This window comes from Zosterops lateralis (assembly GCF_965231275.1).
Source record: "Zosterops lateralis genome assembly, chromosome: 6".
NCBI lineage: Eukaryota > Metazoa > Chordata > Aves > Passeriformes > Zosteropidae > Zosterops > Zosterops lateralis.
The window spans coordinates 41,182,095-41,196,958 of record NC_139761.1 but is presented as its reverse complement, the minus strand read 5'-3'; the positions used below and the strand labels follow the sequence as shown (position 1 = coordinate 41,196,958).

General features: G+C 38.4%; 1 protein-coding gene across 1 annotated transcript in view; it reads left to right on the top strand.

The window, feature by feature from the left end:
* The window catches only part of HSD17B12 (hydroxysteroid 17-beta dehydrogenase 12), an 82,956-nt gene that overhangs the window by 63,742 nt on the left and 4,350 nt on the right, over window positions 1–14,864 (top strand). The window contains 3 exon segments of the mRNA XM_083863247.1: window positions 1,834–1,868; window positions 7,272–7,353; window positions 10,636–10,701. Of these exon segments, the coding sequence (XP_083719373.1) occupies window positions 1,834–1,868; window positions 7,272–7,353; window positions 10,636–10,701 (183 nt within the window).

Here is a 14,864-nt window from a genome sequence, read left to right as displayed (position 1 = left end):
ATAAAAGCTCTTCCAGTCTTGAACTAGTCTTTAAAATCAGCCCAAATCATTCTTTATCCTTTAAGATTAAAATAAACAGTTGTTTCTATATCTCTTTTGAAGCATTAGTGTGTGAAAAAGCTCATGTATGCTTAAACTTAATACTAGAGGGTTTTTTGAAGCTGCATCAGATCTGTTTAGCTTGTTGATGCTTATCAGCTCTGAATACTTAGTTTGACTTCTGGGGCAGTGCTGACAGCTAAGTGTGTCAACAGCTGACTTCATGAAAGGAAGGCCTGTTCAACTCCTGCCTATACAGTCCCTTATCAAAACTGTCATGCAGTGTGGCTGATGGCAGAATCTATTCTAAGGGAGAAATGCCAATAAAATGCAAAATACAGCCCTTCTCTAGCATTTTCTTTGTGTGTCAGCTGCAATCAACTGAGATTGTTTACTGAGTTTTTTTTCTCCTTTATTCCTGAAAAGGGTATGTTTTATAATTAAAAAATAAAAACAAACAAACAATAAAATCTCAAACCCAGACTGAGTCATATGTAAGGGCTAATGCAGTGGTGATAATAAAATGAGTAGGTTCGTACAATAAAATGTTTCTTTGTAATGAAAGTGCTTACAGGTGTTGTGTGCCTGTATATACTGATTTCTTTTGTGTGTATTTTTTCCCCATACTATTCAAATATTAAATGTTTTATTTTAAGCTATCAAGGTAATTTGGGGTCAGTGGGACTATCATTACCTTTTGGTGTGTGCTGGTTTTAGTATTTTATTACCCACCTCCCATGTTCTCAAAAACTGTTGGAATACCTTTTAGATGTCAAAAGTAGTAGCAGTTTATATTTCTTGTGTGATCTGTCTTTGGTGTCAGTGGCAATTATTCATAGGATTAGTTGGGGCAGGGCAGAATTTGGCACAAGCAGGAATTTGGTACTATTTCAGGAAGGCAGAAGTTTTGGATTTAAATTGTATTTTAGGATGGTAGTAATTAGTAGTGGGAAAATTAACTATTTTACATTAATTAAAATTTTCTCCAAGTTTGGATCAGTGCTTAATTTGTCTCCTTTGTCAGAGGTGCTCTGTCTGCAACTGGGAATCTTGTTTTAGGATTACTGCTCTGGAGAATCCTTCAGTCAGTTGGAGATGGATTGCTCACAGTCATAATAAAGGCAGGAGTTTCCAGAGCAGTGAGGAGGTTTGCCAGGTGACTTTCCTCTTGGGGGTGTAGCTTTTTCAGTGTGAAAACATTTGTGTAATCAGCAAAAAATATTTTGGAGTCTTAAGTATTTTTTGTAGGTAATAATGGAGGAAACTCATGTTCACTAGTTCTGTCAGTGCTCTTGCTGCTCCCTATTTTTTTTTTTTTTTTTTTTGTTTTGTTTTAAATTCAGCTGTTCAGTAAGCCTACCTAAAATGTATTGGATAATATTTTGAATCTTGGAATAGGTGGTAAATTTAGTCAATATTGAGGAAGACAGGTTTTTTTTGTTTTTTTTTTTTTTGCAAGGAGAGAAAATTGGTGCATATACTGTAGTACTCTGGTGTTTTAATGTTCTTTAGAGGCTATGGATGCTGCAGAGTGGTGAAGACATTTGTTTTATTTACTCTTGTGCTACTAGCTAGATGGGTTCACCAGATTCAGTGCACACACTACTTGACAGAGCCAAGTTATCCAGGTAGAATAAAAATAAACTGCCTACGCAAAGTATGGTCTCTGCTTCCCCGAGCCGTGCTTGGGGTGGAGTGGGTGGCAGCTGCTTCTGGGAGGAAGGGAGGCTTCCCTTGGTCTCTGGCTGTCTGGTGTCTGCATTCTCAGCCATCACGAATGTTTTCCTTTTGCAGATGACACGATTGGTGCTGCCCGGCATGCTGGAAAGGTGAGTCACACTAACACTATCCAGACAAAGTCATCATTATTTATAGGGGAGAATCCTTTCTTGAAAAATTCATTACTGTGACTAATCAGCCTAGTCTCCATGTTTTAATGGCAGAGTAATGCTGGGTGAGTCACGCTGATGGTGCATGAATCATCAGACGGTGGAAGCCTTTTCCACTCGATTCCCTTTTTATTTTTCCTCTCCCTTCTCCACTGTTGTGGTGATTCCTTTTAGAACAGAATTAAAAAGCCCGTCTGACTCATCAGCACTAACTCAACAACCTGCTATTCTGAGGGGGTGGTTACAGTTCCTGGGAATAACCTTCTTAAGGCTATTTCTCTAAGTCATTGTAAGTAAAATGGATGCAAAGAATATGTTCTCATTATACAGTAGGAGGTATATTGAGGAAAGGCTGTGATCATTTGGAAAAGTAGAATTGGAGACCAGCTCTTTAGAATAACACACCACTGTTGACAGGGAAGACGTACACTGACTTCCCAGCTAGCTCCCAGGTGAAACCAAAAGGTTCATGATTTCTATTTAGTCCCTGCAAACTGTTTTCCAACTGATGTTGGCTCTGTTGGTTCTTTGCCATCTCTGTTGGGGTGCCAACCCTACTTTGCTGGGGGTTGCCCTGGATCAGGCTTGAGCCATGTTCACACTACTGGGGAAAACTGTTAGAACCATGCAAACGACTACAGCAGGAGGAGCCTGTATATGGGACAAGCCTCCAAATCTAGCAAAGATGATGAAAAAAAAAGAGTTTATTTTGTGTCATCCCACTGTCTGAGAGTCTTCATTGCAACCAGAATTCAGTTGTTCAAGTGTTGCACAGATGCATAGATGTTTCACTTTTAAAACAAAGCTTCTTCCTGGGTGCAAACTGTCAGAGCTAGTGGTTAGTACAGGAATCAGTGTCTAGCACATCAGGGTTGATGGTGAGCTAAGACTTTTACTTAGCTAATCAGGAGATATGAATAAGTTTATTTCATGTAAAGAGATTTGAATTAGAAATAAAGACCCAAAACTAAGCTCTGGGGCAGGAGTATAATGTTTCCCAAAGAAGCTGGAGAAGAGGGTGAGGATTGTAGTACAGGGGTGACGTACTCAGGGCTTGTAGGTCAAAAGCTACTCCTTGTCCTTGTACTATTATTGATCAATAAAGGGACTTGTTTTTTGTGAAACCACTGTCCTCTGAAGGTATCAGCATGACCAAAACCTTTATACTTTCAAGAGGATTTAATGTTGTTTCATTATCGGGTTTTGGAACTTAAAAACTCTTCACAGTTTCTTGTTTCTTGCCTCAGTTTCTTCTTTGTCTAAAGCAATATTGTAGCTATCTATTTGGCAGAATTCTCTCTTCAGCTTCTCAGGACAGAATGATGTGTACTCTACTTCCAGAATATCCTGTATAGGTTTTTCTGTTACCCATACACACAGGTAAGATTTGAAAGAAAGGCTGCAAACCAGGATCCTGTTGACTTCTGGTTCTGACTGCCCTTGAGCACACATCATCTTTCCTCTTACTTTTCTAACTGCATGACTACGTCAAGGATTCCGGGGGTAAATGTTCAGGAAGCCTGGAAAGAAAAGGTTAATAGTGGTTAAAAAAAATTAAGTACACATCTTGAACTTTCTCCTGAATATAAGGAACCACTTTAAAAGACTGCTTTATTTGGATGACAGGCTTGGTTTTCTGTCTCAGGGAAAAATATTTTAAAAAGCTTCCATTTTCTGTCTGATTTTTGTGAAGTTGGTTGGGTTTGCACAGAAGCAATGCCTGCAGCTGCCAAGTCCTGCACTGTCATAGCTCACAAGCCATTAATACCGCTAGGAGTCTGTAACCACAGAAGGACATGGATGTTCAGCAAATCCAAGGGCATGAATGAATTGGAGCTGGACTCAGCTGCTCTTTAGGTCAGCCATATATTTCTCACATGGGACCACAGGCTAGAAAAAGGGCTCTAGGCTCTAAGAATAAGGCTAGGCTAAGAATCTCATTGTCATTCCTCACTTGTTCAAGGAGGAGAGCATGTTGAGTAGATAGATGTGACACCGTGTGTTAGAGCATCTTGCAGCTTGCTCTAGTGTGTACTTCTGTGTATTTGAATGTTGGGTTTATGACAATATATGGCAAGATAAATATAAAAATAGAGCATGCTTTGCATCCATGTCTGATAGAGAAAACAAAGCTGCATCTTGGTGTGCCTTTTACTTTTTATTTATGATAAACACAGCAGCATTAGATGAAGGCTGCTTCTGGTAATGGTGTTTGGATTCTCTGCTGTGACTTCTCTCCTGTGCTCTGAACACTTAAAGTGACAATTTATTATCTGAAGCTTCCTATTACACTTAAATGAGCAGTTCCTGTATAAATATGCAGGCTACTGTCTGAGATGGGAAACTTGTGGAACTGAAAATCAAGGCTTGATGTCTTTGGGAACAAAAAAAAAAGCCACCACCACCAAAAATCAGTTGGCTGTTGCTAGACAAATACCAAACTATGGTATTTATTGCCAGGAAAGTAGCAAGTGCACAATTACATTACAGAAGAAGCTTGCTCTTTCCACTTGGCATGCAGCTGGAGCAGGCGCTGGTTGCCACAGCAACAGGGAGATGGCTAAATATAGCCTCCCTGGTGCTGGACCACTTAAGGTAGAATGACCGGGAGGTGTGAGGGTGTGGGCCTGCCTCTCTTCATCTTAACCAACTTTTTTGTCTGGCTTTGTTTTGGGTTTTTTTTCCCATTAATGGCACAGTCGAATTCGATGGAGCCAACATTTCTTTTTACCACACTGATGCTTGAGTAATTCTTCAGATCCATCCCTAAAAACATTTATTCTGCAATTCCTCTAAGAAGCAGAATTGTAATTGGAGTAATTGAAAGTATTCCCCCTACTCACATGCTTCTCAATTTCATTTTATCTGTAGGTTTTAAGTTATGAGCTTTTAAGGCTAGGACTGTTTTCTTTAAAATGTAAAAATACAAACCACGAAATCCCCAGTGTCACTGACTGCTTCAAAGAGACCAATACACAGAGCTTCTGCAAGGGGCTGCTATTAATGTTTTGTATTTCTGAGAGGATTTTCTTCACTGGGTCAAACCATTAATTCACTCCATCTAGGTGGTGGTCACGACTCCTGCTAGAAAGTTGCAGCGTAGCCAGACACTGCAAGACCTGTGCTGGCAGTCTGAATGTCAGCCTCTCTTCTAAAGCTTCAGTTTGTTTTAAAAGCGTGAGGCTCGTGTTTATCCATATCAATGCTTATCCTGCTTTGAATCCTGTTAAGCTTTTGTCCTCAGTTAAGTTTTGTGGTAAGTACTCCCTAGTCTGAATAGGAGAAGAGCACTTTCTTTTATCGAATCTAAATTTCAGTCTTTCATTTAAATAAATGTCATTTTTCTTTTGTATTCTGAGAGGATAAATCAAGATATTGATCTTTTTCATTTGTTAGTTTGTGTACTCTTATCATGGCTGCTCTTGATAGTCTCTTAAATAACTAAATTGATGTATCAGGGTGGATTTTTTGTCTTCTCTTCACCTTTCTTAAACCATCAGTTTCTTAATATTTCTGTTCTTATCCCTCTGTATTTGGAGGGATAAAGATGGTTTGTAGACTGTAATACAAGATTTTGATGGTGGTGGAGGATCTGTCCCTACCATTCCCAGCATCCTGTTGTTTGGCTGGTTTTGGTGACTGCTGCACGGAAGAGATCTCCTTGTTCAGATTTTTCATGGAGGGGACAGTTGATTTAGAGTCCTGCAAGGTTTGTAGTTAATTCAGTTTTTTCTTCAGTATGCGTTGTTGGTTATTGCTGCACTCTTAATATTGATTTTTCATCTGCCATTCTGTAGTCTGTTCACATAGCAGCCTGAGCTTTTTAAAAAGTTCCTTACAGTATTCTTCAATCTGATATTCTCTTAAAAAAATGCATAAATACTCATTTCACTGCTAATCTCCATTTGAGCTTATGAATAAATATCACAGTCACCACCTGTCTTGATATGAAAAACTTCTAGCATTCACTGTTAACCTTTTGCTGTATGGAAAATTCCTGATTAATTTGTGATCTTAGGCTTTGTGCTACATATTTTGATCCGTTTTACTACTTTATTTCACCAACCAACCCTTTCAGGGAAGTTCTGAAAAATGCAATGAACTTTGGCAAAGGTGCCTGAAATCCTGAATGACTGAAATTATTCTTTTCTGCCGCATTTGCTATCTCATTTCTCGTGACTAATCAGTCACAGTTTAATTCACACTTGTATCATGGCACAAGCCATTCTGGTTTGAATCTACTTTCATGATTCCCAAAGCACGTATATTGTTTTAATTTTTAATGGTGACTTAAATTACTGTTTCTTGTTAAGATGGTTCCTTAAATGATTGTGGCAGCAGTGGTGTAGGGTGTACCTGGTTGAACAAATACAATGGAAACTCATGTGAATCTGCAGGAGCTGAGCTGAGTGATGTCTACCTGCATGAGTGTCCTCACTGCACTGAGCATGGCACACTTGTGCTATGTTCAAGTAAACTGGCTTGAGTTTCCAACAGAGTAAGAAAAAGTAGAGATTTGTCTTTCACTATGTTGGACTGTCTCATAGCACCTTCTAACAGAGTAATTGCCCTAATTTGCATGCAGCTTTTAAAATTAATTCTTTTTTCTACCTAGCACTAAATATGTCTGGTTTTGTAGGTAGAACTAGTCTCAGCAATAGATATGGCTCAAATCAGTCTGTATTGGGAGGTGAGGAGCCTTCCTGTCCTACCTGCATGTGCTTTAGAACAGCTTGACAGAGCAAGTGGTTGTTAATTTTGGGTATCTTTACCAAAATACTCTTGATGAATATCTTCAGTGTTACTGTAATACAGCTGTAAGACAACTTTCATTTTCTGTGTTCATCCACTGAATATCTTCCATATTTATTAAAACACTTCTATGTTTGAGCAGTAGATTCAGATGCTTGCTATCTTGAAGATCCATTATGAAGTAATATTTAGAAGATGAAAGGAATTATCAAAGTGTAAATCATACAATGAAACTCTGTTGCTATTTCTGCAATCTTATCCCAAGATTTATAAACTCCTCTGAACTTGTGCCAGCTTGACTCAATGGTTTTGCATTGTTTAGCTCATTGTGTATATATGTGTATGTGTATTTAAATACAACTTGGATTCTCTTGCTGTATTGACCTTGGAGTTGTTCCTGATCTATACCAGCTTCTTGAATACTTCTAACTGTGCATAAAGTGTATTTCAATTCAGAATTTGGTTGGGGTTTTTAAACATATCGTAATCTCAGTTGCAGTTTAAAGGGTTTTTTTAGCATTGCTGTAATTCTTGGAAACATGAAAGATGTTTCCTTTATTTAATTTATAATATATCTTTGCTTCCTTTCAGATCAAAAGGGATAATCCTGAATATTGCATCAGCTTCAGGGATGTGTCCAACTCCACTGCTGACTCTTTACTCTGCAACCAAGGTAAGTGTTCCTTTCCACACTGAAATCAAGTGTCAAACATAAGGCAACACTTACAGGAATAAATGTGTTGGTGTCCATCTAGTGGTGCTTTCATGAACTAAAAGTACAGAGTTTCTGTCGTGAATATTTCCAATAGTGGAAGCTGGAAGGTTGAGAGAAAACTGAGTGCAAGGGTTTACTGATGTGGAAATGATTATTTTATGTATTTCCTCATGCATTCCATTTTTACATGGAAAAGGATAGTAGTGTACCAACCAAGCTTAGTGTAAAGTTGAGAAAGGACACTGACTAATCTTAACACATTTTAACTTCTTTCCCCTAAATTCTGTGATGAATCTATGATCTATATTTCATCTTGAGTTCATCTGCTCTGGTTTCTCTTTGTGTCACTGGGACAGTTGCATCTTTTTACAGCTGGTCTTATGTTTTTTTTCCCAATGAATGAACGCTGTAAAGACAGAATGTGAGTACCCAGCATGGAACTGAGGTATATGTGATAAAGCAGAATGCAAGAGACATTTACACTGATATTAAAGCAGTATGGCACTACAGCTTTTTCAGGCATATCTGGTAATTGCCTTGAATATTTCAAGCATCTCAGAGCCTAAGCAGAACCTTGACAGGATGAAGAAACCTTCAGTAGTGTCATTCATGTCAGAACATACTCACATTTCCTTTAGACTCTCAGTAACATCTTCATATTCCCAGAAGGGAGTTGATGCACACTATTTTATTCATACTAAAGGAGGAGGTATTTAAGTGTAGAAGACTGAAGTAGCTTTAGCTGATAAAATTTCCCCTTGAAATGAAATAGCTGTTTCCTGAGAGGACAGTTCTTTGTTTTAATACAAATAGTCACTTTTGTTGTGGCAGTGCTTTCAGCTTTACGGAATTGATTGAGCTTCTCATTTTACACTGCTTTGGTTAGTCTTTTTCACAATGAGAATCTGAAATATTTCTTCTGCTCCCCTTAAAAAACTAAGTTACAGGTCAAATAATCTGCCTATTCTCAGCACTGCCCATCTTCTACAGCAAGATTAGTAAGCATGAAAGTGACTCCCCTAATGTAGCTATAGAATGACTGTATCTGCACTTTCTAGGTGTGTGTGTGGTTTTTTTTTTTTTTTCCTCCCTTCATCCATTTAAAGGGGATTTAAAGCATAATACCCTTCAGATGTAAGTCAATGACTTCAACTAATTATCAGGAGCAAATGCGGTCCAACTCTTTAACCTTCCTGTGGAGAATTCCCTAGTTTATAAGAGAAATGAGACTCTTTTAAAGGAATCATAGTGCTGTATTTTGACAGGTTTACCTACCTGTGTTAATGCTAATGAGAAGTGAAATATGATTATATCATTTCCCACCTCACCCTCATGCCTTTACTGCTTGGATTTGTTATTAGATATTTAGATACACAAGGAGAGAAGAAATTTTCTAACGAAATGCTTATCTGCTTATTCAGGGAATGTTTACTTAGCATTCGTAAGACTTTCAGGTTCAAGGTTGTTGGGGGACTTGAGCTTGTGGAGGTAGGAAACCCAACTTGTCTTGAAATAAACTTTTCAAGAAAAAAAACTCCAAAGCTTATTTGTATACTGGAAGTTGCTTTTTCTTCTCATATAAAATGAGCACTTTGTTTATAGCAAGCTCTTTACAACCAGTAGAGAAAGACAGTCTTTTATACTTTGTCTCCGTATCTGGAGCAGTAGCTAATGTCAGGACTGGTTGTGGAGGCATAGTTAGAAATTTGAATGATCAAAGCACTTTCATTAACATAATATAGTTATTTTAAATGGATTATCAGTATACTCTGTGCCCCTGCCTGCTGTGTTCAGAAACTGCATCAAACTATTTGGCATGTTCATGCAGGTACCTTATTGTTGCAATAGGATAGTCAGAGAATTCACTTGAATAGTTGCTGCTAGGCCAGACTTTCAGTCATGTTCATGTTGAGTACTGAATTTTCTTATGAACTTACACTCAGGGGAGGGGGAGAGGGAGAAAGAAAGAGCAGGTGAACAGCAGGTAAGCTTTTTATGGTTTAAGGAGCCTCCTGCTAGCTTATACATGCAACTTGAAGAAGAGTCAAAGGACGTACCTGCTACACAGCAAAATCCAGTTTTATTTCCAGTCTTCCAAGTATGCTCAAGAGTGTCTATAGAAATAGTCCAGTAGTGTGGAGTGTTTCTGTTGCTGCTTGTATAGGCTGGGATGGTATGCAGTGGGATGGCCCTGGTAGGAAAAAGTTGGCCATTGCCAACTGTAAGTGCTGGTTTCAGTTAGGGTTTGTGTTAAACTACTGGGGACATGGTGACCAAAGGAAGACTGTAAAGGACACGCAGTACTAGAGCTTTGCTGCTTGGTTTTAATCTGGTGTGAAGCAGCTTCTTCTTAAATACTTGAAGAAATTTATTTAAGTATTTATTTTAGCATCAAGCATGGATGGGATGGTTTAGTTCATTGACTTGAAGGTACTCTATTCATCCTACTTGGTTGTATCACTTCACTGAAACAAGAAACCACAGCAGAACTTGATATTTTTTATCACTGGACAAAAGGATAAGGTAGAAATGTGGTTTAGAGGAATTTGGGAAGTGGTAATCTCTGTTGGGGTGAACTGCTAAGTAGCCTTTGATTCTTAGAACAATATTTCCTGGCAGGGTTAAGGAGGCAGCTGTATCAGCTTTGAGAGCATCTGGAAGGCAGGGGCTAACATCCAACTTTTAAGCCCTTTAACATCTTTCTTTGAACTTTCAGTCTTGCAATTTCTAAAACTTCCAGAAGTTTGGAAGAGAATCTGTGGAGGTGGACTTGAGGATTAGGAAAAGTGTCACCATAGGGTGGCATTTTTTAGAAGTGTAAAGGCAGAAGACTAAGTGTTTAAACACTGTTCTAAAAGCTATGCACAAGAGGAACCCAATTAAATCAATCTTAAAAATATCTAAGAAGATGACATAAGTAGTGAACAATGTCAACATGAAGTTGTCATTTCCTCTTTTAACTAGGCTTTATTTAACAAATGTAGTTCCTTTTTCTTCTAAATTAAAAAGGGATTTATTTGTTTAGATTGAGCCTTGCTTCTGTAAAAATACTTCATAAGAATAGAGCTTCTATTTGAATGGCATTGCTCTTGTATGCAAAGTTTCATTGAAAACCTAGGGTTTTCACTTTGAAAACAGGAACTCCAAATAGTAATTCAAATACTCTTACACAAAATTGTTAAACTAGAGTTTCCATTGTAACGTGTAGTGTGCTGCATGTTTCCCTTCTTCTCTCTCCAGGCTTTTGTGGATTACTTCTCCCGAGGCCTCCATGCAGAATACAAGAGCAAGGGCATCATTGTGCAGGTGAGTAGTTTGTTTCATGTAAGTGTGGTTACCACAGCAACATTGGTGTCTTGGCAACAAAAAGGAATCAGCATATTCTCTTATTCATGAGTGTGTGACACAGATTAAGGATAAAGATTTCCTTTGATCCCATTAGCAGCTTTCTTAAATTACTCTGAAACCGTGGGTCTTGAAACAACAAAAGACATGGTTTGGTTTTGTGTGATTTTTTTTTTAGCTGATGGTGCTAATTGAACCTTTTTGGATAAAGTATTCCATAAAACTGTGTACAATGCTGTAGAATACATCTTTATGAAGCTTCATCTACTGGAATACACTTGTGGAATGCATTTGTACAGGCATTCCATGGGTAGCAGCTCAAACAACTAGAATAGTGGAATCGCTGCAGTGTCAGTGAATCAACTGCTAATCTAAGCGTAGTTGAAGAATGAACAAAAGCATCAGAGATTCTTCTTGTGTAACTGACTGATTGAATTTTCTGTATTGCTAAGGATTCTTGCTTCATACCCCTCCTTACCTCCTCCCCATTTGTTTACTTCCCTTGACTTTAATTATTTTTGGTGTGGCACAAAAGCAAACCAAGCCAGTTTCTAACAGATTTATAGGATTTTGCTTTAATATCACTTCTCACATACTCTTAGTGTTTGCTTACAAAGTTAGAATTTCCAGCTTTGGTCACAAAACCTCTCCAGAGCAAGAATCAGTTTAATAAAGGTGGTATGAGATCTTACCTGTACTGTGAAGACAATGGTACCTCTTTTTGGAGTTCAGTTAGGGATTTTACAAACAGGGTTAGCTATGTCCATGCCTCTCATTCCTCTGTTCTGTGTGGTGGTTCTTAAAGCCATTTGAACTTCAAAGGCATTTATGAAAGATAAGGCACAAAGTTGCCTACTTTAAATGTGTAATCATCATACAAAAGAGCACAACTCGTATTACTGGCTAATACTATAGGGAAGGGGTTACCAGATTAAGGCTATGTTACCCTTTTGATGTGCTAGATTATTTTTCCCTTTTAAATATATTTAGCAAAACAAGAACTTCTCACCAGAAAATGTCCTGTCACATTTCCTGAGAATGGACTGCATTAAGAAAAAAGACAGTTTTTGGGTGTGCTATTCCCATGCAGTCACCAACCCTTTAATGGAAACCTCCTGCAAACCTAGATCTAAACCTTATATTAAATATCTGAAGGGGTGTTGTATGTTTTGGGATCTGTTTGCAGTGGAGAGAAAGGGGAAGGTGGATCCTGAAGGCATTCCATCTGCTTGACTTTAGTTTTACACTGGAGTACTGCTCTGAAAGCTTGACTTCTCCCCTGGGTGCTTGATTCTGTGCCCTAGCACTCTGGGATGTACAGCTAAACCAATGTGCACCAATGAAGGATAAAAAGGTAGCATTCTGAACAGGTTCAGTTCAGCATATAGGGTCATTCTGTGTGCTCTCAGTTAGTGAAGTGGATTTAGCTGGAGTAACTTTTAGTGTTTCATGTCTTCTTGTTACTTTCTCTTCTCACAGGGCTTTAGCTCCAAACTGTCCTGCACTGGGTCAATGTTTACCATCTGGCAAGTTCCTTACAACTTTCTCTTCACTTCTACCCTTCTTGATTACTTCTACCTCCTCAGTGTCTTTCAAATTGTATTACTAGCAGATTTATCTCCACTATCAGACAGCTGTTCTTCAATAATTTTCACCTACATGCAATGTGGCCTTCTCTGTCTGTGATCAGTCTCAAAAAGAATCTTAAGGAACTGTTAGAGTATTGCCCTTTCCTACATCAGTATCAAGTCTTCTGGGTGGACTTCCTCCTGAAGTCCATCTGCCAACTGAGCCACAGGGCCCTTCAACACACAGCTTCACTGACAATAAAGATGGTGTGAATTTTTTGGGGCCTGTGTTATGGTACTATGTCTAACCTCTGTTTTCTGATGTTTTCTTAGGCAAAGTGCTCATAAGTTACTTCAGTGTGAGGATGCTTAGGGACAGATGCTTGCAGGAGAAAGAAGTGTTACATCTTTGAGATGTGTTGTTTCTATGTGCAGCTTTCTCCTCCTCCCCAGATTTTGTCTAAATAGTACTCTTAGGAGTTTGAGAGGAGAATGAAGGAGGAGCAAGAACTGTTTATGACTGGAGTACCCGTTGAGACTGAAAAGGTGGATAACCCAGTAACTCATGCTTGGCTAAAGGCAATAAGCACAGTATGAATGTACTGTGTACATTCATAGTATAGGCATATCTAGCTTTTGGGTATAGAAAAGCTAGGAAAAGGGTTTTGGTATCTTACATTTTTAGAATTATAAGCAAATGAAGAATTCAGTCTAACTTTCTGTATCTACACTTATATTTTCCTGTACAAAGCTTCACAGGTTGTAGTAAACTGTCTTTTTGTGACTGGTGTTCGCTTAGGATGCTGAATTCCTGACAGCACTGCTTTTATCCCTTAAATGTAGATAGTGAATTGGCTTTGAGTTATGTGGGTCTGATTATCAATAGCTGTCACAGCTTCAATTTGTTATGCTAATTTTGTTGCAGTCCATGTCCTTGTCCTCTTGTTTCAGCCTAAGTCACTTTAAGCCACTAATGAATATTACACATACCTTCCTGTGAAGACTAGCTGACCTATCTCCTTCAATCCCTAAGAAAGATTGCATCCCTCTTAGATTTTTTTTTTAAGTACATCTCTATGACCTTCAGAAGCATTACACTTTTCCAGACTTGCCCTTCCAGCTAGATCATCATCATTGAAACCAGTTGACTTTTGCCATGCAATACCTACAGAGTACCACTGTGTGAAAAGCAGAAACAAAGTGCTGGTGGAATTTTACCAGTTTCTTTATATCAGCATCAAGTATATCTCTTGCTCAAGTGGATTACCATCTGTGGAAGCTCAGTTTTGATAGTGCTTTTGTTGCAGTGTAGCCATCTTTGGATTAAAAATATATTCTTCTGGCTGACAGGTCTGCTTAATTTTTCAGAAGCAGCACAGTAATAGCATAGGTTAAAATTTTGTGTGTGTTTTCATGGGAAAAGAGGCAAAAGAGGAAGAAGATGAGAATGACTTTTCTCAGGACTTTCAGAAAGATCTCTCCTTGAAAGATTTTTGCAGAGTCTTATCAAATTTTTGCTCTTCTAATATGTCTAGAAATATTGCTTGGTTCTTTGACCCTTTCTTTTACTCTCTTTTTAAACTTCAGTTAGTTATTGGTATTGTCCCTCTCTACTTTGTTACTATGCATAGCAAAAGTATAGACGTAGAAACTTGCACTTTTTAAAATTGTATTCACTACATAAAATACCAGACCACAAATTAATGAAAATGTTCATTTAAAAGGATTACCAGAAAGTTTTCTACCCCAACCTCCTGCTCTCCCAGCTGTTGGATTGCCTAGCAATTAGCAGTGGGATTGCTGCTGGCACTAGGTCATGGACTGATTGTGGCTTTATGCAGCCAGATCTTGGAAATCTTCAGGGGCAGGGTTGCTGTGAGCTCTCTGGACAGTCTGTTTGAATTTTATATTGCTCTCCTAGTAAAAAGACTGTCTCTCTAACGTCCGTTCTGACAGTCTACAGCCAAAATTGACAGTTGTCCCTCTCATTCGATCAGGCATTACCAAGAAGAGTTTGGCTCTTAGCTTCATAGCTACCATTGAAATAATTTAGGTAAGATGTCACCACCAGCTTCCTTTTCACATCACTGAACAGCCCCAGCTCTGTCTCCAGGTATTCTTCACAAAAGTGTGCTGTCACCAAACTGATGTCATTACCTTCCTTATTTCAAAGCTTTTTAGCTTTGCTCTTTAGCTTTCTATACAGGTCACCTTAGGGTGATGTAACTCTAACATTTCCCTTTTATGTTCCCCACTCTCCTTTTTCCAACATTGGAAAGGGAAGGAAACTTACTTGGCAACATTGGAGACTTAAGGTCTTTTTACTTTTTTAAAAGTAAGGTAAAAAAGGTGATGTAACTGTGTAAACAAGTTGTTTACACGGTTGAACAACTGTGTAAACAACTTGTTCTGACTTTGGAGGACTTACAACTTGACTATTCAGGACTTGAGATCTGACTTCTTACATCTAAATAATATTCAAGAACCCAATTTTGAGTGTGAGCCAAGTTTAAGAAGCTTCAGAGCTATAAGTATCAAATGTTTTAAGTGAGCAAG